At 42.4% G+C, this 24,805-nt stretch overlaps 1 protein-coding gene across 3 annotated transcripts in view; it reads left to right on the plus strand.

Annotated features, from left to right (window-relative positions):
• LOC122549302 (interleukin-6 receptor subunit beta-like) overlaps window positions 1-24,805 on the plus strand; it is a 144,698-nt gene that overhangs the window by 114,354 nt on the left and 5,539 nt on the right. For all 3 annotated transcript variants that reach the window (XM_087989035.1, XM_043688881.2, XM_087989038.1), the window contains 5 exons: window positions 6,740-6,931; window positions 10,260-10,361; window positions 11,093-11,239; window positions 18,283-18,423; window positions 24,349-24,439. In XM_087989035.1, the coding sequence (XP_087845161.1) occupies window positions 6,740-6,931; window positions 10,260-10,361; window positions 11,093-11,239; window positions 18,283-18,423; window positions 24,349-24,439 (673 nt within the window). The remainder of the gene's footprint in view (window positions 1-6,739; window positions 6,932-10,259; window positions 10,362-11,092; window positions 11,240-18,282; window positions 18,424-24,348; window positions 24,440-24,805) is intronic.

The following is a 24,805-nucleotide window of genomic DNA, read 5'->3' on the forward strand; positions in this document are numbered from 1 at the left end:
CTAGCATTGTAAGCGCAAAGTTGTCCATTTTGGCCGGAATAATAAAAGGGCACATCATTATTTAAATGATAAGCAGATTCAAAGTGCGTTAGCGCAAAGGGATCTGAGCGCCTTTGTGTATGAAAACAGAAAGTGGATGTGTAGATGCAGCATATAATAAGAAAGACAGATGGAATCCTGGCATTTATTACAAAAGGATTAGATTATAAAAGTAAAGAAGTGTTGTTACAATTGTAAAAAGTGAGACCACCCCTGGAGTATTGCATCCATTTTTGATCTCTTTAACTTCAGGAAGGATATCGTGGTACTGGAGGCAGTTCAGAAAAGGTTAATCAGATTGATTCTGGAGGTAAAAGGACAATCATGTGAGGAGCAGCTGAATAGCTTGGGCTTGTATGTGCTGGAGTTCAAATGAATGAGAGGAGATCCCCCTTGGGGGACAGTCTGAAACAAGAGGTCATAGATATAGAGTGAGAGGAGGTAAATTAAAAACTGAGATGAAGAGAAACTCATTCTCTCAGAGGGTTGTGAATCTGTGGAAGTCACCATCCCAGAGTGCAGTGGAGGCAGTATTAATCAACGGATTCCAGAAAGAAATAGACATGGTTCCGATGAAAAGCTAGATAAAGGGATATACAGCAGGCAGGAAAGTGGAGTTGAGACTAGGATAAGATCAGTCATGATCATGTTAAATGGTGGAGCAGGCTCAAACAGCTGGATTGCCTTTCCCTGCTATGAATTCCTATGCTGTTGCTAGTATTGCCATTCGAGTTTGCCCACTCCTTTGCTGTAGATCTGGAATCACGCGTAGGACAGACAGGGTATGGATGAAAGATTTCCTTCCCTGAAATACATTAGTAAACCAGGTAGCTTTTTATGACAATTAATAGTGGTTACATGATAGTTATTAATCCAGATTTTTAAAAACTGAATTCAAATTTCACCATCTACCATGGTGGGAACTGAATCCATCCAAACCATCAGCCTGAGACTCATAATTACAAGACCCATGTACAATCCACATTCGTCATGATGCCCCTCATAACTTCATGATTTCCTTTGTTCAACATTAACATCATGGTTTCACAATGGACAACCTCACTTTCAAGAATGAAATAAAATTCTATCATATTATTGTCATTTGTCCCTAAAAGGTTCTTTTACAACAAAATTATTAACTAGCCCTTTTTTATTGCATATAATACAGGTCTAGAATAACTTATTCTCTGATTGGTTCCTCAACATAATGCTGTAGAAAAACAATCCCCTCCACACTCCAGAAACATGTCCTCCACAGCTTTAGGACTCATTAGCTTTACCCAGTCTGCATGTATATTGCAGTAATCCGTGATTACTGCATTACCCATGCTATATGCTTCTCTTACCTCCTGATCAATACTGTGCTCCATATTATCACTCATGTTTGATGCTCTATAAACAACTCCTACCAATTTTTGCTGTTTCATAGATCCACCCAAACAGATTCCACATTTTATTCTTTGAAGTTGAAATTCTCCCTCACTAATGGTACTGACCCTGTCAGTTTTTTCAGTGCATCACCACCTCCTTTTCCTTTTTAACCTGTCTTTCTGAAGATTTAGTTGCCTGTTTTGGTCATCTAGCAGGGATCTTTCTGTAATGGCAAATAGATCATATTCATTTCCTGCTATCTAATTATTTAAATCACTTATTTTATTGTAAGTACTGTATGCAGTCAGGTAGATTGGGCTTAGCTATGATTTTTTGATATTTTTCTGCATTCCCAGTTTACTTAATGCTCACCCCCATTTTGCCTGCGTTCTAATTTCACTTGCCATTGATCTCCTTCCTTCCAATTTGAATTGCCCTTCAGGTTCCCATCCCCCTAGCAAGGTAGCTTCAAACTTGTCAAATTTCCCCTGTGAACATATTAGTTCCAGTGAGGACTGCAGATTCTGGAGATCAGAGTCAAGACCAGGGTGGTGCTAGAAAAGCACAGCAGGTCAGGCAACATCTGAGGAGCAGGAAAATCAATGTTTTGGGCAAAAACCCTTATTCAGGAATGAGGCAGAGAGCCTCCAGGGTGAAGAGATAACTGGGAGGGGGGTGGGTCTGGGGAGAAGGTAGCAAAGAGTACAATAGGTGGATGGAGATGGGGATGAAGGTGATAGGTTGGAGAGGAGGGTGGAGCAGATAGGTGAGAAGGAAGATTGGCAGGCAGGACAAGTTGTGAGGATGGTGCTGAGCTGGCAGGTTGCAACTAGCATAAGTTCGAGGGAGGGGAATTGAGGAAACCGGTGAAGTCCACTTTGATGCCCTTGGGTTGAAGTGTTCCGAGGTGGAAGTTGAGGCGTTCCCTACCTGCCCCTGAACCTGTTCGAATGCCTCAAAAATCTAATTATCTCCCTCCTTCACCGATTCCCTAGCCAACTTATCCTCCTTATTTCTGTGCTCACTGGGACTAATCCTGAGAATACTACTCTTGAAGACCTAAGTTTTAATTTCCTTCCAAATATCACTAAATCCTGCTTACAGAACCTCATCTCTCTTTGTACATGACATGGGTATGAACATGAACCACAACTTTGGGCTTTTTGCTCTCCCCCTGAAGGATATCCTGCTGTTGCTCCGTGACATCCTTCACCCTGGCAACAGGGAGGGAACACATCGCCCTGGAGACATATTCACTGCCACTTAAATGTCTGGCTGACTCCTGACTATGAAACCTCCTATCACTACTGCCCTGCTGCTCTTTATCTCCCTTTCCATACAGCTGAATCACATGTGGTGCCACAGACTTGGCTCTAGCTGTACTTCTCTGAGGAAGCTTACCCTCGCTAGGATCCAAAACAGAAAACTGATCCACAAGGAAGATAAACTCAGGGGGTCTCTTGTACTGCCTGTTCCTTTTAGACAGCCTGGCAGTCACCTATTCCCTCTCTGCCTGTATACGCCAAACCTAGCTGTCTGTGCCTCCCTAGATATGTTATGCACATGTGCCTCTCAGATACACAGTGGTGACTCAAGCCACTTTTCAAGTACAAAATCCCACAACTCAAGTCTCGTGTAACAGATAGCACTTCCTGCAGATGTGTTGGTCAAAGAACACATGAAGTGTCAATAACGTCCCAAATACCACAGGATGAGCATTCCACACAGCTTAGTTGACCAGCCCATATGGTAAGTTGTAAAAAGTACTTATTACAATTAGAAAAGTGGAATAACACACCAGTTATTTACCAAAGTAGCAGGCCAATTAGTGGAGGCTGGAAAAGGTAGAAGAAAGGAGCACCTTCTCCTTCCTTATAAAACTCCCTCTCACTCACTAAAGTCCCAGTGAACACAGTCCACAAAGCAGCTCTCAGTGCAGGGGAGACTGTATCTGAAGGAGACCTCTTTCAAAAACGTAAGCTTTTGAAAAGTCGCTTTAACCAACTGGAAATGTTCTTAGAGAATTTGCATGACTTCAGACTGGAAGAAAATGTTGATTTAGATGTTTTGCTGGCCGGACAGGTATTATTCCAAGGTAGATGAAGTTGCTTGTCGGGACCCTGGGAGATCCCAACCATAGGTTCCACGGAAGGAATAACCCGGGAAATTGAATTTTCTGTTGGGCAATTCATTTCTGTCTGAGGCCTTTCAAAAGTTTCCATTTAAATCAAAGACTTTGGAAAATTCTGAGGAAATTGCTCAATAAAATAGTTACTCAGGAGAATTTGCATGTTTATAAAGACAGTCTAACTCCTGAGTAACAATTAAACTAAAATCATACTTACCTCATAGACCCAGCAATACACCTCCCCAAGAGTCTAACCTGCCAGCATCTCAAGACCCAACCAGACCAATAGACAATAGACAATAGGTGCAGGAGTAGGCCATTCAGCCCTTCGAGCCTGCACTGCCATTCAATATAATCATGGCTGATCATTCCTAATCAGTATCCTGTTCCTGCCTTATCTCCATAACCCTTGATTCCACTATCTTTGAGAGCTCTATCCAACTCTTTCTTAAATGAATCCACAGAGTGGGCCTCCACTGCCCTCTGGGGCAGAGTATTCCACACAGCCACCACTCTCTGGGTGAAGAAGTTTCTCCTGAGCTCTGTCCTAAATGGTCTACCCCGTATGTTTAAGCTGTGTCCTCTGGTTCGGCACTCACCCATCAGTGGAAATATGTTTCCTACTGCCAGAGTGTCCAATCCTTTCATAATCTTATACGTCTCAATCAGATCCCCTCTCAGTCTTCGAAACTCAAGGGTATACAAGCCCAGTCGCTTCAGTCTTTCAGTGTAAGGTAATTCTGCCATTCCAGGAATTGACCTTGTGAATCTACGCTGCACTCCCTCAATAGCCAGAATGTCTTTTCTCAAATTTGGAGACCAGAACTGCACACAGTACTCCAGGTGTGGTCTCACCAGGGCCCCGTACAGCTGCAGAAGCACCCCTTTGCTTCTATACTCAATTCCTCTTGTTATGAAGGCCAGCATGCTATTAGCCTTCTTCACTACCTGCTGTACCTGCATGCTTGCCTTCATTGACTGGTGTACAAGAACACCCAGATCTCTCTGTACTGCCCCTTTACATAAATTGATTCCATTGAGGTAGTAGTCTGCCTTCCTGTTCTTGCCACCAAAGTGGATAACCATACATTTATCCACATTAAACTGCATCTGCCATGCATCTGCCCACTCACTTAACTTGTCCAGGTCACCCTGTAATCTCCTAACATCCTCATCACATTTCACCCTGCCACTCAGCTTTGTATCATAAGCAAATTTGCTAATGTTATTGCTGATACCATCTTCTATATCATTTACATATATTGTAAAAAGCTGCGGTCCCAGCACGGATCCCTGCGGTACCCCACTGGTCACTGCCTGCCATTCCGAAATGGAGCCGTTTATCACTACCCTTTGTTTCCTATTAGCCAACGAATTTTCAATCCAATCTAGTACTTTGCCCCCAATACCATCGCCCTAATTTTACTCACTAACCTCCTGCCACCACAGACCATTCCTGCCACCAGAACTGACCTCTCAGCCATATCCAGCCCACCCCCTATCATCACCTTCACTGAACCAACTCTCCACCAGGCTGGACCCAGTGTGATCCAACCAACCAGGCATCTTGACACTCTACTTAACTGGCACCCTATAAGTTCATCAGCTGGCATCCGTATCAGTTGGCACTGTACTTATCCTGGAATCCTGCCACCTGACACATTAACTGCCATTATATCCCCTACCTATCTGGCATCCTCCCCTGCTAGTGCCCTTACATCACATTTACCTATTTATTCTTAGACAGCAACTGTCAAAATGGCCATCTGAGCCTTTACATTTCAGGATGCAGTGGCTGATGCTGGAAAAATGGGACATGGTTGCCTTCCTTTGACAGAATGGAAGTATGGCTCCACATTCCTGAGGGAGCCCCACATAGAATCTCTTCTCAGAAATGCAGAGTTCCCTTCTTTCATAAAAAAGAAGGGCACACCTCAGAAAATCTGGCCATTAAACTTCTAACTTAAAATTTGAGTTAATTATTAAATGAAAGAAAATCAGCCTTTAGATTTAAAAATAACCCTGAAAACTCTCCCACTCACCAGCTTTCAGTGATGTCTGCTCTGATCATCCATCCTTTGTAGATCGTATAACATTTAAAAGTCTAAGGCAAGATCATTCTTTGTGTAAGACTGCTGGCTGTGAGTCCATTTCCCTGCATGGTGTTGACCTTGTAAATTTAGAGATCGGTGCTAACCTTATTAACTCATTCCTGAAATTAGCAGAGGCTGGGACAAGACATAGAAGTATGAGGGGGATCTCATAGAAACATGTAAAATCCTGGGGCTGAACAGGCTAGATGTGAGACGAATGTTCCTGAAGTTGGGGAAGTCCAGGAATAGGGGTCACAGTCTAAGAATAAGGGGTAAACCATTCAGGACTGAGGTAAGGAAGAGTTTCTTTACTCTGAGAGTTGTGAACCTGTGAAATTGTCTCCCACAGGAAGCTCTTGGAGCCAGTTTGTTACATATGATTAGATTGGGGCGGCATGGTGGCTGGGGCAGCATGGTGGCTCAGTGGTTAGCATTGCTGCCTCTCAGCACCAGGGTCTTGGGTTCAATTCCAGCCTCTGGCAATTGTCTGTGTGGAGTTTGCACATTCTCCCCGTGTCTGCGTGAGTTTCTTCCGGGTGCACCGGTTTCCTCCCACAGTCCAAAGATGTGCAGGTCAGGTGAATTGGCCATACTAAATTGCCCATAGTGTTAGGTGCATTAGTCAGAGGGAAATGGGTCTGGGTGGGATACTCTTCGGAGGGTCTATGTGGACTTATTGGGCCGAAGGGCCTGTTTCCACACTGTAGGGAATCTAATCTAATCATATATTCAAATGGGAGCTGGGCGTGACCCTTGTGGCTAAAGGAATCAACAGGTTTAGAGAGAAATTGGGAATGGGATACTAAAATTATATGATCAGCCATAATCGTACTGAATGGTGGTGCAAGCTTGAAGGGCCGAATGGCCTACTCTTGCTCCTATCTTCTATGTTTCCACAAATAGATTCCCACTGAGTTTCTGCATACCCTACTCACTCTGGTCAAAATTATAGCAGGAGAGAGACGACTGATTTTAATGAAATATTGGATACTGAATAAATCCAGAATTGATGAAGAAGCAATTGTTTTGATTTTCAGATGTCAGTTTGATTCGTATCAAATCAAATTCTTTAATGGTGAGTTTTATTTTGTTTGTTTTTCGCTTATAGAACTCCCAGCTGTGCAATATATCAGTGCTGCCCCACATAATGACCAACTAATGGTAGAATGGAAAGCTCCTAGCTCCACTGTAAATACGTACATAGTTGAATGGTGTGTGGCAGATTCAGATAGTAATGAGTGCAGTGGACTAGTAGACTGGATATATAAACCGAACACCACAAACAAGGCATTTGTGAAAGGTAAGTGGTCAATGTAACATAGAGAAAAAATATTATTGTTTCATGAGTCATTAGTGTTGCCTAAAGGTTTTGATTACTTGAGGGTCATCTAAATCTGGGATTAATACATTTATTTTTAAGAATTTAATGCCAATAATGAAGCAATTGAAAAATTTAACTTGAAACTCCAAATCCTATAGAAAGAATTGCTTTTCAGTGCCACAGGGCAGGAGCTTTATTTACTGCAAGGTATGTCCCTGAAACAAAGCTGACTTTCTGGGCTCAGGGTCAATATTGGGGAGGCTCAGTGGTCTAAGAAAGAAGACCAAGGCAGACTTCAGAAACCTCTGCCAGTGTAGCACTGTACTTTGATTCTTTCTGATCCTTTAAATTACCCCTCAACTACCAATATCAATATCAGACAGAAAATAGATGTGCCGTGGTGCCATGCTTTGAATCAGCCAAATTATAGAAAATATGCCATATGACACATTCTGATCATAAAAGCGCAATAATAAAATGTCTTCCCATGCTTGAGTGGATGTAAAATGACCTAGAGAAAATATACTTGACAAAACAACAGTACAACATAGAATCACTGAAATCTGGTGATTATCAATGTTTACTTAAACCTTCACAGATCAACTACAATAGTAATAAACAGTGTGGTTTTCAAATATTTCATCAGTCTACATGTTATGCCTTACAAAAAGAATGCTAGGATTAATCTTATGGATTAGAATTGCTAGAAAGAAACTCACTGAACAAGAAATGTGATACTGTAAGTGTTTACGTAAACGAGCACAGCAACTAACCTTCACATTATTAACATGCTTGAGCTCAGCCAGATAGGATGTCCAGAGACTAGATTAGAGTGGTACTGGAAAAGCACAGCAGGTCAGGCAACATCCGAGGAACAGAAAAATCAACGTTTCAGGTAAAAGCCCTTCATTAGGAATGAAGGCCAGGAGCCTCCGGGTTGGAGAGATAAATAGGAGGGGGGATGGGGCTAGGGAGAAGGTAACCAAGAGTACAATAGGTGGGTGGAGGTGGGGATGAAGGTGATAGGTCAGAGAGGAGGGTGGAGCGGATAGATCGGAAGTAAGATTGGCAGGTAGGACAGGTCATGAGGATTGTGCTGAGCTGGAAGGTTGGAACTGAGGTAAGGTGGGAGGAGGGAAAATGAGGAAACTGGTGAAGTCCACATTGATGCACTAGGGTTGAAGTGTTCCGAGGCGAAAGTTGAGGCGCTCTTCCTCCAGGCATCGGGTGGTGAGGGAGCGGCGGTGGAGGATGCCCAGGACCTGCATGTCCTCGGCAGAGTGGGAGGGGAGTAGAAATGTTGGGCCACGAGGTGGTGGAGTTGATTGGTGCGGGTGTCCCAGCGATGTTCCCTAAAGTGCTCTGGTAGGAGGTGTCCAGTCTCCCCAATGTAGAGGAGACCGCATTGGGAGCAATGGATACAATAAATGATATTGGTGGATGTGTAGGTGAAACTTTGATAAATGTGGAAGGCTCCTTTGGGACCTTGGATGGAGGTGAGGGGGGAGGTGTGGGCACAGGTTTTGCAATTCCTGCGGTGGCAGGGGAAGGTGCCAGGAGGGGAGGGTGGGTGTTGGAGGGGGCGTGGACCTGACCAGGTAGTCACGGAGGGAACGGTCTTTGCAGAAAGCGGATAGGGGTGGGGAGGGAAATATATTCCTGTTGATGGGGTCCGTTTAGAGGTGGCGGAAATGTCGACGGATGGTGCGGTTTATGCGAAGGTTGGTAGGGTGGAAGGTGAGAACCGGGGGGGGGGGGTTCTGTCCTTGTTACGGTTGGAGGGGTGGGGTTTGAGGGCAGAGGTGCGGGATGTGCATGAGATGCGTTGGAGGGCATCTTTAACCACGTGGGAAGGGAAATTGCGGTTTCTAAAGAAGGAGGCCATCTGGTGTGTTGTGTGGTGGAACTGGTCCTCCTGGGAGTAGATATGGCGGAGTCAGAGGAATTGGGAATACGGGATAGCATTTTTGCAGGGGGTAGGGTGGGAAGAGGTGTAATCCAGGTAGCTGTGGGAGTTGGAGGGTTTGTAAAAAATGTCAGTGTCAAGTCGGTCATCATTGACGGAGATGGAGAGGTCCAGGTTTAAGGTCAGGGTGGAATGTGTTGGTGAAGTTGATGAACTGCTCAACCTCCTCGCGGGAGCACAAGGTGGCACCAATGCAGTCATCAATGTAGGAGGTGGAGGACGTGGTTGGTGTCTCAAATGTATGTGGGGAGTTCCTGGACTAGGTGGAATAGGACAGTATCGAGGAAGGTGGAGATGAGTTCTGTGGGGTAGGAGCAGGCTGAGACAATGGGTCGGCCAGGTTGGTCAGGCTTGTGAATCTTGGGAAGAAGGTAGAATGGGGCGGTGCGGGGTTCCCGTTCTATGAGGTTGGAACCTGGGGGTGGGAGATCTCCTGAGGTGATGAGGTTGTGTATGGTCTGGGCGATGATGGCTTGGTTATGGGGGGTTGGGGTCATGGTCAAGAGGACAGTAGGAGGAGTTGTCTTTGAGTTGGCGTCTGGCTTCTGCGGTGTAGAGGTCAGTGCACCAGACTACCACTGCAGCCCTTTTATCTGCTGGTTTGATGGTGAGGTTGGGATTGGAGCAGAGGGAGTGTGAGGGTGAGAGAACCTCCAGAGAACCGCACCTATAACAATGTAGTTTTACTTCAGTAGAGCATTTCATGATCAACCTAGGTCTACAGACCAGTCTAGATTAAGTGAACAAATGTCGCAGTGAGACTTGAATTCAGGAGCAGATTTTCCAATCACTTTAAATACTAAGAAAGAAAATAATAGATTCATTCACTCTCGAATGATTACCATCATCAGTCTAATTAAAATATTTGAGATGAATTCTAGACTTTAGATTCAGAACTCATCCATTTTTGAAAAGAGGCAGGAGCATTGGTGCAGCTATTTAAACAGCAGGTTTGTTCTATTTCTCCAGGGTTTCAACAAATGTTCCCTGATTTTATCCTGGGAAATTAGAATAACCCTTTTGGAAATACTACCATAAGCTTTTTAGTTGTATACAATCTTATCAAACACAATGAATACTGGAGAAACTCAGCAGGTTTGGCAGCATCTGCAGAGAGAGAAATAGAATTCACATTTTGAGCCCAGTCATGCTGGACTCGAAACGTTAACTCATTTCTCTCTCTACAGATGCTACCAAACCTGCTGAGTTTCTCCAGCATTCTATGCTTGTTTCAGATTTCCAGCATCTGTAGTATTTTGTCTTTACATCTTATATGACCTAATAAAAAGTGATACACCCCCTGAAACATTGTCTTTAGCTCAATATATCTTTTTCCCACAGAGAACGTACTGCCATTTAAGCGCCATAAGATATCAGTTTACCCTTTGTACAATGATGGTCCTGGATCACCACTTTCAACAAAGGCATATCTAAAACAAGACTGTAAGTGGATTCCAAAAATGTCACTCTTAAAACTTGCATGCTTAAATCAAATTTCAAAGTTATTGAATTGTATTAATACCAGGACTAATATCAGATTCTAGTTGACTTGTTTTCAAACACTTCTACACAAGGTTTTTTTCATTCATTCAGAGGAAGAGGGCATCACTGGCTAGGCCCTTCCCTAATTGTCCAGAAGCAGTTAAGGACAACCACATTGCTGTGGGGCTGAAGTCACATGTAGTCCAGTAGTTTCTCTTCCTAAAGCAAGTACATTAGCAAACCAGGTACAGATTCATAGTCATCATCAGTTTCTTAATTCTAGATTTTATTGAATTCAAATTCCACCATCTGCTATGGCAGGATTTGAACCCAGGTTCCCAGAATATTACTTGGGTCTCTGGATTAATAGCCCAGTGATAATACCACTAGGCAATCACCTCCCCTGTGTTTGAAGCTGGGCTTCAAATATTAAGTATTGGATTAGCTGTTATTGGAAGAATCAACTATGAGCATAATATGAATCATGGCTGTGGAACACCATAGTTGTGTCAGTACAATCATTTCACACCTTTCTATTCTCAGAAACCACAGGAGATATTGTGATTATCACAGTCACAACAACTATGTAATATCTTATAACCACCATCTCAGGTGATTGGAATGCACAAGGATTACGAAGCGTATGATAGTTTGGTGCAGTGAGCTTCTTCCCAATCTGCATCCTTTTACAGCTCCAGCATTTGGTCCCTTTGTTCGTCTGAAGAAAACAGGAAAAACAACAGCTCAGTTGGAATGGGATGAAATTCCGGTAAATGAAAGGCGTGGATTCATCACAAATTACACCATCTTTTGCAAGAACGCTGGTGAAAATGAATCATGTGAGCTGAAAATAACTTTACCTTTCTTACTGTTATTGAAATAAAACACCCATTCAATGATAGTGCCAGAGATTTTCATTTATATAATTATGCCTAAGTCAAGATTAAAATGGTCAGATTTACATATGTGGTAATGATAATATCTAAATTTAGGCACAGCGATGAACCCCTTTGTTAAATAAACCAAACACCCGGAAAAGCTCACCTCGTCTTGTAATCTGTTAAAATATGAGTGACAAAGAACTCCCTCAAAATCCATTAGAGTCATAGAGTATAGAGATGTACAGCATGGAAACAGACCCTTCGGCCCAACTCGTCCATGCCGACCAGATATCCCAACCCAAACTAGTCCCACCTGCCAGCACCCGGCCCATATCCCTCCAAACCCTTCCTATTCATATACCCATCCACATTCCTCTTAAATGTTGCAATTGTACCAGCCTCCACCACTTCCTCTGGCAGCTCATTCCATACACATACCACCCTCTGCGTGAAAAAGTTGCCCCTTAGGTCTCTTTTATATCTTTCCCCTCTCATCCTAAACCTTTGCCCTCTAGTTCTGGACTCCCCGACCCCAGGGAAAAGACTTTGTCTATTTATCCTATCCATGCCCCTCATAATTTTGTAAACCTCTATAAGGTCTCCCCTCAGCCTCCAACACTCCAAGGAAAACAGCCCCAGCTTGTTCAGCCTCTCCCTGTAGCTCAGATCCTCAAACCCTGGCAACATCCTTGTAAATCTTTTCTGAACCCTTTCAAGTTTCACAACATCTTTCTGATAGGAAGGAGACCAGAATTGCACGCAATATTCCAACACTGGCCTAACCAATGTCTTGTACAGCCGCAACATGACCTCCCAACTCCTGTACTCAATACTCTGACCAATAAAGGAAAGCATACCAAATGCCTTCTTCACTATCCTATCTACCTGTGACTCCACTTTCAAGGAGCTATAAACCTGCACTCCAAGGTCTGTTTGTTCAGCAACATTCCCTAGGACCTTACCATTAAGTGTATAAGTCCTGCTAAGATTTGCTTTCCCAAAATGTAGCACCTCACATTTATCTGAATTAAACTCCATCTGCCACTTCTTAGCCCATTGGCCCATCTGGTCCAGATCCTGTTGTAATCTGAGGTAACCCTCTTCGCTGTCCACTACACCTCCAATTTTGGTGTCATCTGCAAACTTACTAACTGTACCTCTTATGCTCGCATCCAAATCATTTATGTAAATTACAAAAAGTAGAGGGCCCAGCACCGATCCTTGTGGCACTCCAATGGTCACAGGGAAAATAACATCAATTTTTTTTAAGTCTAAAAGTGAACATTAAACAATTATTCACAACTTTAAGCCCCCTTTCTCTTAATTGCTTATTATCTGGTTCCAGCTCTATAACAACATGCTGTTCCAATAAGACGCTTATTAAATTTACATCAACTTAATTTCAAAACCACACAGCCGCTGCCATCTTCGGTGTCTGTCTTCTTCGGTTGAAGATCTCCCTGGGTCATCTTCTTTCTTTTTATTGTGAAAATGTTTCATATGAAAAGGTGCCTTTGATAGAGAGTGTTTCTTAATTTCTTGGATTTCTCTCGATGGCAGTTACTCTGTCTGATTTTCAAAATGCCTGCATTTTTATACCCCCAACATCAGATCATCTCATTGTTCCAATGTTAGCAAAACAATAAATTCAAACTCAATTGGGTCTTAATATCCTGTGGCATAATTTAAACTGGTTGGTTAAATTTGAATTGTTGTCAAAACAGCAACCAACTCAGGTCTCCATTTCACAGCCAAATGTTATGTTTTTTTCAATTTTCCAGTACACCCTGACACTGCCATCTAGTCATACCACAGGTGCTTGTAAGTTCTCAGTTCAGAACAGCATTCACTCTCTCTTAAAGGTACAGTACATGCCTTCAACTTCATACCACAACGCAGAGAGGAAGAGGCATAGATCCATCTCACCAGGCTGGAATAAGTTGAAAGCTGCACTAAATATAGGCAAGTTTTGCTGACCAGTACTAATGTTATGTAGGAAGTTGCAGTATCTTGATCCAGTAATGATGTAGGGATGGTGATATGTGTCCAAGTCGCCAAACAAAATATATTTGACAGTTATTTCCTGTACCTGCAATCATTATCCTGTGGTAGATATCTTAGGTATATAAGATACAAAGTTCAAACCACAGTCACAATACACCAGTCATCATGGATTTAATTGATGTAAATAGGAATCAGAGAGGAATTCATACCTGGTTTCTGAAGGTCAGTACATTGGACAAGACATTGATGCAAGGATTTCTCAAGGTAGTGTCCTACCACTGACCACCTTTTGCTACTTCAACAATGACCTTCTATCTATCACAAAGTCAGAGGTAGGATTGTTCATTGATGATTGCACATAGTTCAGCACCATTCATAACTCCTCAGCTACTGAAGTAATCCATGGTAATATGCAGAAAGACCTGGACAACGTTCAGGCTCAGGCGGATAGTGTCAAATAAAATTAGCATTCCTCAACTACCAGATGTTGACTATCTCCAACAAGAGAGCATCTAACCATCTCCCCTTGACATTCAATAGCATTACGATCACTGAATCCCCCACTATCAAAATCCTGAGTTTACCTTTGGCCAGGAATTGAGATCATAAATGTTGTTGAATATTATGCAATGATTAGCAAACATCCTGACCTCTCAGTTAATGTTTCAGGTCCAGTGACCCTTCTCAGAACTGACGGTAGCTAGGAAAAGGATTTTTTTACACAGAAGGTGGGGTAGGGAGAAGGGGGAGAGTAAACAATAGGTGGAGATAGAGCTCAAAGAGAGAAAAAACAGTTGGACAGACAAAGGAGTGGTTCAAGTTCAGTCTGAGGGAATGAAAAGCTGCTAATGGAAACAATTAATAGCTGAGCTTCATTGGAGCACTGCAGCAAGTCTGAGACAAAGATGTTGGCCAAGGAACAAGGTGGGCTCTATGTCTACCTACTGTTTGCTCCACACACCCCTCCACATCCTATCTTCAGTATAAAAACCAGCCCTTCCCTAGCTATCATCAGTTCTGAAGAAGGGTCACTGGACGCAAAATGTTAATATTTATTTCTGTCCACCGATGCTGCTAGACCTACTGAGATTTTCCAACAATTTTTGCTTTGGTTTAAGATTTCCAGCATCTTCAATTCTTTGGGGTTTTTTTAGCCCTACATCTGACCATTTCTCTCTCCACAGGTGCAGTTTTCCCTGCTGTGTATTGCCAGCAGTTTTTGTTTTTTTTTTAGATTAGATTAGATTAGATTAGATTACCTACAGTGTGGAAACAGGCCCTTCGGCCCAACAAGTCCACACCGACCCGCCAAAGCGCAACCCACCCATACCCCTACATTTACCCCTTTAACTTAACACTATGGGCAATTTAGCATGGCCAATTCACCTGACCCGCACATCTTTGTGACTGTGGGAGGAAACCGGAGCACCCGGAGGAAACCCACGCAGACACAGGGAGAATGTGCAAACTCCACACAGTCAGTCGCCTGAGTCGGGAATTGAACCCGGGTCTCTGGCGCTGTGAGGCAGCAGTGCTAACCACTGTGCCACCGTGCCGTCCACTTGAATATAATAATTACCTGCAAAATACCTTTTTGCTTGAATTTGCTATTTATCCTAAACCTGTCCAGCAACTGACTCTTCTGCAACTGGAAACAGTTTCTGTTTACTTTAACAAAATTCATCAAGCCATCTCTATCAAACTGCTTGTAGGTTTTGATGCTATAGAGAATAATCCCACCTTCACTAGACTCCCAATGTAACTGAAGCTTTTCATTCCTGGTGCTGTGTGAGAAAATCCCTTTTGAATTCCCTCTAAGGTCTTCACAGCTATGCTCAATAATATTTTCCACAGTATCCAGTATCTGGATAACCAATGATTTATAAAATGGTTTAGAATAAACACACATATATTTTAGCAGGAGCCCTGGATACCAGTGGTGCACAGGATCCATAACATTTCTTTCCCTCGTCCTTAGTTGTTACCAGGAGTATACTTAAGAGGGAAATCAGGAGGGCAAAAAGAGGATATGAGATAGCTTTGGCAAATAGAATTAAGGAGAATCCAAAGGGTTTTTACAAATATGTTAAGAACAAAAGAGTAACTAGGGAGAGAATAGAGCCTCTCAAAGATCAGCAAGGTGGCCTTTGTTTGGAGCTGCAGGAGATGGGGGAGATACTAGACGAGTATTTTGCATCAGTGTTTACTGTTGAAAAGGATATGGAAGATATAGACTGTAGGGAAATAGATGGTGACATTTTGAAAAATGACCGTATTACAGAGGAGTCAGTGCTGGATGTCTTGAACACATAAAAGTGGATAAATCCCCAGGACTGATCAGGTGTATCCTAGAACTCTGTGGGAAGCTAGGGAAGTGATTGCTGGGCCTCTAGCTGAGATATTTGTATCATCAATAGTCACACGTGAGGTGTCGGAAGACTGGAGATTGGCTAACATGGTGCCACACTTTAAGAAGGGCGGTAAAGACAAGCCAGGGAACTATGGACGAGTGAGCCTGATGTCGGTGGAGGGCAAGTTGTTGGAGGGAATCCTGAGGAACAGGATGTACATGTATTTAGAAAGGCAAGGACTGATTAGGGATAGTCAACATGGCTTTGCGCATGGGAAATCATGTCTCACAAACTTGATTGAGTTTTTTGAGGAAGTAACAAAGAGGATTGATGAGGGCAGAGCAGTGGACATGATCTATATGAACTTCAGTAAGGCGTTCGACAAGGTTCCCCATGGGAGATTGATTAGCAAGGTTAGATCTCATGGAAGACAGGGAGAACTAGGCATTTGGATACAGAACTGGCTCAAAGGTAGAAGACAGAGGGTGGTGGTGGAGGGTGTTTTTCAGACTGGAGTCCTGTGACCAATGGAGTGTCACAAGGATTAGTGCTGGGTCCAATACTTTTCATCATTTATATAAATGCTTTGGATGTGAGCATAAAAGGTATAGTTGGTAAGTTAGCAGATGACGCTAAAATTGGAAATATAGTGGACAGCAAAGAAGGTTGCCTCAGATTACAATGGCATCTTGGGCCAATGGGCTGAGGAATGGCAGATAGAGTTTAATTTATATAAATGCAAGGTGCTGCATTTTGGGAAAGCAAATCTTAGTAGGACTTATACATTTAATGGTAAGGTCCTAGGGAATGTTGTTGAACAAAGAGACCTTGGAGTACAGGTTCATAGCTCCTGGTGTCGGGAGTCCAGAACTAGAGGGCATAGATTTAGGGTGAGAGGGAAAAGTTATAAAAGAGACCTAAGGGGCAACTCTTTCACGCAGCGGGTGGTATGTGTATGGAATGAGCTGCCAGAGGAAGTGGTAGAGGCTGGTACAATTGCAATATTTAAAAAACAACTGGATGGGTATATGGATAGGAAGGGTTTGGAGGGATATGGGCTGGGTGCTGGCAAGTGGGAATAGATTTGGTTGAGCTATCTGGTTGGCATGGACGAGTTGGACAGAAGGGTCTGTTTCTGTGCTTTACATCTCTATGACTCTATGACCAGCTGAGATCAGTTTATACAAATACTTGAAACTTCACTGAAATATGCGACTATATTCTTGGTTCTTAAACACATTAGAGGAATGTTAGGTATGCGCATCTATCCTGGTTCAGTGGTGTCAGTAAGCAGTAAACAGTCTTGTGAAAGTTGATTAGAACTGCAATGCACTGACCTATACTAGATCAAACGCAATAGACCATCAACTTGTACTGTGACATGAACTACATGACCATCTCTTTTAGGCCTTCAATATATTCCAAGATGAATAGAGTAAATGTGATGAGATGAGGCTTGGAAAACTCAATAAGAAGCTTGAATTCAGATCTGGAAAATGTAGAGTTACTGTAACTCTTTGCAGTCAGTACTTTCCCTATAAATGTAATGCAAAGTGAAGAACACCCCATGACTCCCCAAAACAATGGTAATTTCACTGGACTTAAATAAGGTGATCTTGAATTATTCTTCAGCATTTCTAATCTCTTTTCTGGCTGTATGCTTTCCCATGTTTCTGTACAGGAATGTATAAAACCTAAGAAATGGGAGTACAAGCAGACAATATCACTGAGCCTGTTACACCATTCACTGTCATCATGGCTGATCATTGGTGGTAACTCCACTTTCCCGCCTGCTCCTATATCCCTTCATTCCTTGAGATATGTCTGTCTCAGTCTTAAATATGTGAGCAATGGCAATGAATAATATATGAACAATGGGGCATCCACAATCCTTTAGGGTAACAAATTCCAAAGATCTAAAATGCTTTGAGTGAAGAAATTGCTCCTCATTTCAGTCATAGAGTCATAGGGCTGTGCAGCATGGAAATGAACCCTTTGGACCAACCAGTCCATGCCGACCGGAAATCCGAAATCAATCTAGTCCTGTTTGCCAACATTTGGCCATTATCCCTCTAAAGCCTTTCTATTCAAATGTCCATCCACCTTAAATAACTAATTTTTCATCCTGAGACCATTACCCTGATGTTTTAGATTCCCCAGCCAATGGAACCAACCTCTCAGTCTTTATCTTAACAAGCCCCTTCAAAGACCATCCTGATTAATGGACATTAGCTCTTATTTCTCACTGTAGGCTATTTCTATGAGTGGGTGCAGCAAAGTTAGAAGTGGTGTATAAAGAATAAAGGTAGAGTCACCATTGTTTTACCAAGTCACAGGGGCAATCTTCCATCAGAGAGAAATGACTGGTCGTGCTTTAGCCCACCACACCTGGAGAAGGAGAATCCTTCATAGTAATCCCAGCCAGTGCAGGAAGTGAATCCTCATTGTTGGAATTACTGTTTATCACAAACCAGCCATCCAGCCAATTGAGCTAAATGACCCCTAATATCCATAGAATAAGGCTGTTAAGGGAAGCATATTATCGAAAAGAAGCATTGTTCACAGAAAAGGTGGATTAATATGTGAATTTTGCTGTATTTTTGGTTTAGACCAGTGTTGGCACTCTTGTTTCTGATCCTTTCACAGATGTAACAGTGGACTCAGCAAGTCGACAACACACATTGGTTAACTTAAAAAGCAATACTTTGTACCGAGTAATTGTCATGGCTTCAACAACAAAGGGAAGTACAAATGGTACAGCTATCTCTTTCAAAACACTAGCCTTTGGTAAGTTATGAGTGCTACGGAAATATGCTATTTACGCTTTTTGTTCAGTTTAATGCAATGTTGTTCAATCATTTATAAACAAATTAAAACTATTGCTGAATTCTCATTCCATGTTGGGAATGCTAGAGTCAGGAAAATTGCTAGCTCTGCAAACATGATGTGGGAGAAAGTGCAACAGGATGTCAGATTTTTGTACTGAGGGGTGAGGGGTAAGTGAACAAATGTTAACTGGAGTCGAACCTAATTTCTATTGACTATAGTTTTGCTAAGACTCCTTGATACCACAAACAGCCAAAAACAGCCTTGATGTCAAGTGCTGTCAATCTCACCTCACGAGTTCAAATCTTTTGTCTACATTTGGACAAAGGTTATGAGCTGAGTGGCCCTGGTGGAACTAAACTGGGCATCACTGAGCATTGCTTAAACGATGCTGCTTGTTTGTACTATTGATGACACCTTCCATCACTTTGCTGACGATTGAGATGACACTAATAGGACAGCAATTGACCAGACCAGTAGGTTTTCAGTAACATGGCAGGAACATTGTCAGCATCCCTAGCCTTTGCTGAATCCAGTATCTTCAGTCCTTTCATGATATCACGTGGAGTGAAGCAAATTGGCTGAAGACTGACATCTGTGATATGTGGGGACATCAGCATAATCCTGAAATACATCATTTGTTTTAATTTATTCATGGGATGTGGGCACCACTGGCTGGGTAAGCATATATTGTACATCCGTAGTTGCCCTTGAGAAGGTGGTAGTGAGCTACCTTCTTTAACCACAGCAGGCTGTTTGTTTAGGTAGCTATCTGGGATGGAGTTCCAGGACACTGAAGGAACAGCGATATACTTCTAATATAGATATTTTCTCCATCATAATGTCAGAAGCGGGAATAATTGCCAATGATTGTACAACATTCAGCACCCTTTGCGAATCATCAGATACTGAAGCAGTCCATTTCTGTATGCCACAACATCTGGACAATATCTAGGTTTAGGCTGGCAAGTGGTAAGTAACTTAGTGTCACACTAGTGCTAGACAAAAACCATATTCAACTAGAAAGAATCTAAACATTGCCCCTTGATATTCAATGGTATTACCATCACTGAAACCTCATGGCTTGAATACCATTTCCTACTTGTCAGCACAAATTTCAAAGCTGGATATTGTCCAGGTCTTGCTGTGTTTGGATGTGGACTGCTTCATTATCTGAGGAGTTGTGAATGGCGCTGATCATTCTGCATTCATTGACGAACATCCCACTTCTGACTTTATGATGGAGGGAAGGTCATTGGTGAAGCAGCTGAACGTGGTTGGGCCTAGGAGACTGCTCTGAGGAATTCCTGCAGAGCTGTCCAGGAACTGGGTTTCTAACACCATAAGATATAAGAAAAGAATTAGGCTGTTTGGCCCACCATGTCTGCTCATTTCATCATGTCTGATGTGTTTCTCAACCCCATTCTCCTGCCTTTTCCCAATATTCCTTGATTGCCTTACCAATCAAGAACCTATCTATCTTTGTATTAAATACACTCAGTAACTTGGCCTCTACAGCTCTCTGTGGCAATGGGTTCCAAAGGTTAACCATCCTCCTAGTCTCAGTTCTAAAGGATAATCCCTTCACTCTGAGACTGTGTCCTCAGGTTCTAATCTCTCATCTTCTTCATGCCCTCCCTTTCCAGGTCTCTCAATATTCTGTAAGTTGCAATCAGATCAACCCTCATTCTTCAAAACTCCAACATTGCTGGGGTCATTCTTGTAAACCTCCTCTAGACCACATCTAACACCAACGCATCCTTCCTTAAATAGAGGGCCCAAAAATGCACACAATATTCAAAATGTAGTCTGACCAGAGCCTGATACAGCCTCAGCAGTACATCTGTGCTCTTATGCTTTAGCCCTGTTGACATGAATACTAACATTGCATTTGCCTTCCTAACTGCACCTGCAGTTGAACCTGCACGTTAACCTTATCCTGAGATTCCTGAACTAAGACTCCTAAGTCTCTTTGTGCTTTACTTTTATGAAATCTTTCTGCAGTTAGAAAATAGATCACACTTCTATTTTTCCTACTAAAGTGCATAACCTTACACTTTCCCACATTGTATCCCATCTATTAATCCTTTGCCCACTTGCCTAGTATGTCCGAGTCCTTTTGCTGCCTCCCTGCTTCCTCAGCACTGCCTGCCCCTTCATTTATTTTTGAGTCATCTGCAGACTTAGCAATAATGCCCTCAGTTCCTTTGCCCAGTTTTGTGAACAAATAACATGATCTACTGTGATCCCAATATGGACCCCTGCAGAGCTCCATTAGTCACCAGCTGCCATCATGAAAAAGACCCCTTTATCCCCACTCTCTACCTCTCACCAGTCAGCCAATCCTCTTTCCTTGCCCCTTACACCATGGACTCTTATTTTATTAGCAGCCTCCTGTGCTGCATCTTGTGAACTTTAAAATCTTACTGAAGACTGAAGCCAGTCAAGCCAGCCTATAACTTCCTGTCTTCCACCTCCCTCCCTTCTTAAACAGGGATATTACATTAGCCATTTTCCTGTCCACCTCCCTGACTCCAGTGATTCCTGAAAGATTACCACAAATGCCTCCACATTCTCCTTAGCTGCCTCGGAACCCTGTGGTGTAGTCCATTTGGTCTGGGTGATTTGTCCACCTTCAGATTTTCCAACTTCACTCACATCTGCTCCTGATTCTCTTCAGGTTCTGATATGTTTCTAGTGTCTTCCACTGTGAAAAATGATGCACATTACATATTCAGTTCATCTGTTATTACTTGTTCTTTGTTCCCGATTTACTGCTCTCTCAATGTCCAGTCTTGCCTCCCTCTTACCTTTTAGATATCTAAAAAGGTACTTGCAATCTTCTTTCATATTACTAGCTAGCTTACTGTCAATCATGTTTGCATCCTTATTCTTATGCTTTCCTCCTCTGCTGGTTTTTACATTCTTCCCAGTTCTCTGGCTTCACATGAATCTACACCACATTGGATGCTTTTCTTTAGCTTTTACATTGACTTGCCTTGTCAGCCATGGCTGCCTCATCCTCCCCTTACTATGTTTCATTTTCTTTGGGATGAATTTCTGCTGTGTCTCCTGAAATTCACCCAGAAATGCCTGCTATTGCTGCTCCACTATCTTCCCTGCCAGGCTCCCCTTCCAATCCACTCTGGCCAGCTCCTCCCTTATGTCTTTATAGTTATCTTTGTAAGACTGTTACATCTGATTCCAGTTTTTCCCTCAAACTGCAGGATGAATTCTATCATTTTATGGTCACTTTCAGTTAATGGTTCATTCACCCTGAGCTCCCTTCTCAAGTTTGCATTGTTGGAGATGACTGGCCTCTAAAAACCACAACCATCTTCCTTTGTGCCAAGTATGACTCCAACAAGCAGAGATTTTTCCACTGTCTCCCATTGACTCCAAGGCTCCTTGATGCCAGATGCAAAGGCAGCCTTGATGTCAAGAGTAGTCAGTTTCATTCCCCCTCATCCAACCGTTCAGCACAAGAGGATGAAGATCGATGCAAATGCTTCTGTATTCTCTTTTGCATTGATGTGCCAGTATCCTCCATTATTAAATATGAGGGCTTTGGATTCACAAATGCCCACCACCATTCACAATTGAATGTGCCATGACTGCAGAGCCTTGATCTTATCTTTTGGTAATGGGTTCACTTAACTTTACTCATCACAAGCTCTTTCTGACGTTTGGTTTGCAAGTAACCCGGTGTAGTAGCTTCATCATCTCATTATATATGATGCTTGGAGCTGCTTGTGGCATATCCTCTGCTCTTCGAAGTTAATCCTCTATCTTGATGGAAATAATAAAATGTTGGGAATGTACTGGGCCTTGAAGTTACAGGTTGTAGTTGAATTTAAATCTGCTACTGCTGTTGGCCCATAGATATGCAGCTTTGAGTTGCTAGATCTGTTCAAAATCTGTTCCTTTGGAGGATAGTGGTAATGCTACTCAACACAATGAAAGGTATTGAGAGTATGGTGCTAGAAAAGCACAGCAGGTCAAGCAGCATCCGAGGAGCAGGAGAATCGCTATTTCAGGCATAAGCCCTTCATCATAAATCCTTGAATGTTGCCTGACCTACTGTGCTTTCCCAGCACTACACTCTCAACTTTGATCTCCAGCATCTGCAGTCCTCACTTTCTCCTCCACAATGAAAGGTATTCTCAATTTGACCATCCAATGGTTACTTTGAAAAAAACCTATCTTGGAAGGATGCAGTCACAAGAGGTAGATTGGTGAGGATTAAATATGTTGGTCTCTCTTGTTGGTTCATTCAACATTTGCTGCAAACTCAGTCTAGCAGCAATGCCCTTTAGAATTTGATCAGATCGGTCAATGGTGATAGTATTGAGCCATGCTTGATGATGGATATTGATGTCCCCCACCCAGATTACAATCTGCACACTTGTACCCTCAGTGCTTCTTCCAAATAATGTTCAACATGGCTGCATATTAATTCATCAGGGGAGTGGCATAGGTAATAATCAGGACAAAGTTACCTTGCTTACGTTTGGTCTGATGCCATGAGATTTCATGGGGTGCAGTGTTAATGTTGAGGACTTCCAGAGTAACTCTCTCACAATTGTGTTTCCCCTACAATGGATCTGTTAGTAAGGTGGACTTTACAAAGTTGATCCTGTACTGGTTTTCCTATTGTTGTTTCTGGTGCCTTGGTAAATTTCAGCTGGTACACCAGCTTTCATGCTTTTTCTTAGAAGTGCTAGAAGTGCCAATTTTGGTACAACTGATTAGCTTATCAGAATGACAGATTTCCTTCTCTAAAGGTCACTAGTCAATTGGATGGATTTTTAAAATGATCAGCAATGGTTTAATTAAACTAACTTTTCATCCAAGATCTATTAATTGAATTCAAATCTCAGTCTACCGTATGGAACAGAACCTATGTCCTAGAGCCAGGGTCTCTGGATTAATGGTCTAGTGACGTGAGCACAGCATCACTACCTTCCCCTGATTAAATAATGAATCGTGGAAGGGAATAATAACATCAAGTGAATGTTATTGGACTACCTGTGCTCATTCCTTGGACACCAGTCCAAATTCCGCTTCAGCAGCTGGGATATTTAAATTTAATCAATTAATAAAGCTGAAGTGAAGTGTTTGTTTATTGATAATGAAATTATTGTATTGTTGTATGGGGAAGAAACCAGTTATCCGCACCTGATCTGACCTACACATGGGTCCAGAGCCATGCTGATGTTGATTCGTAACTGCCCTCTGAGAAGCTATTCAGGTGGCTCACCACCACCAGCTCAAGGCCAGGCTTTAAAGTAAACAAGAAACCCATCATTCCCTTTATGAACCATTCACAAGTCACTCTGAAATGCGCTTCAGTGATTAACTCAATTTTCAGGGAGAAGCCTTCCCGTGTTTGCTCTGAGAATAAGGCAGGGTGAAATTTCATTGTTGCTCCAGGGTTTCCAAGGCTTTTCCTCTGAACAAGTGGCAGAAACCACTACTCAGAGAGTAGTAAGGGTATGGAATGCTTTGCCTGCAATGGTAGTAGATTCGCCAAGTTTAAGTGCATTTAAGTCGTCATTGGACAGGCATATGGACATACATGGAATAGTGTAGGTGGGATGGGCTTCAGATTAGTATGACAGGGCGGTGCAACATCGAGGGCCGAAACTGCGCTGTAATGTTCTATGTTCTAAACCCACCCTCATCAATTAAATATACATGCGCTTTTTACATTTACAACTTGGAGTAATATATTGGACGTGAATATATGTGATATTAAAATCAGAGCTCTCTCTGTTGAATTTTGAAGAACCAGTTACTGTATATCGTTCAGCACTATTGCCATGTTTTCTGCTACTTTTGTTTCTGAATATAATAAGCAACACTACACAATTCTGTATTTTTCAGCGAAACAAGAAATTGCAGCTATCATGTCATCCACCATCCTGGTTTCCCTGTCAGTCACTATTATGATGTTATTTGCGTATTTTATGAACAAGTAAGTACTGCTCAGGTTTTAAGTCAGTTTTTCACTTCAAGTTACTAAATGCAATTATTCCAATGGGCATGCATTTCAAATCATTTGAGCACAAGCAGCTATAATTTATTTTTATTATTCAAAAATACATTACAAAAATAGTGATTCTGTAAATAAGGATCTGAGGTCTTGTGGCGCAGAGAGTAGTATCTCTGCTCCTGAGCTCCATGCTCAAATTCCACTCCAGGAAGTAATGACCAAAGGTTGAGTATGAACCTTGGAGCTCCATCACATGTACCAACGGTAGGTGACAAGAATGGGAGAGACCCCTGGTCAGCATTTTGTTGGAAGATAAAATTAGAGTTTCTACCATTGCTTTCCATAGCT

This window comes from Chiloscyllium plagiosum, unplaced genomic scaffold (assembly GCF_037043375.1).
Source record: "Chiloscyllium plagiosum isolate Xiang-an unplaced genomic scaffold, Cpla_swu_hap1 HiC_scaffold_1, whole genome shotgun sequence".
In the NCBI taxonomy this organism is placed as follows: Eukaryota; Metazoa; Chordata; class Chondrichthyes; order Orectolobiformes; family Hemiscylliidae; genus Chiloscyllium; species Chiloscyllium plagiosum.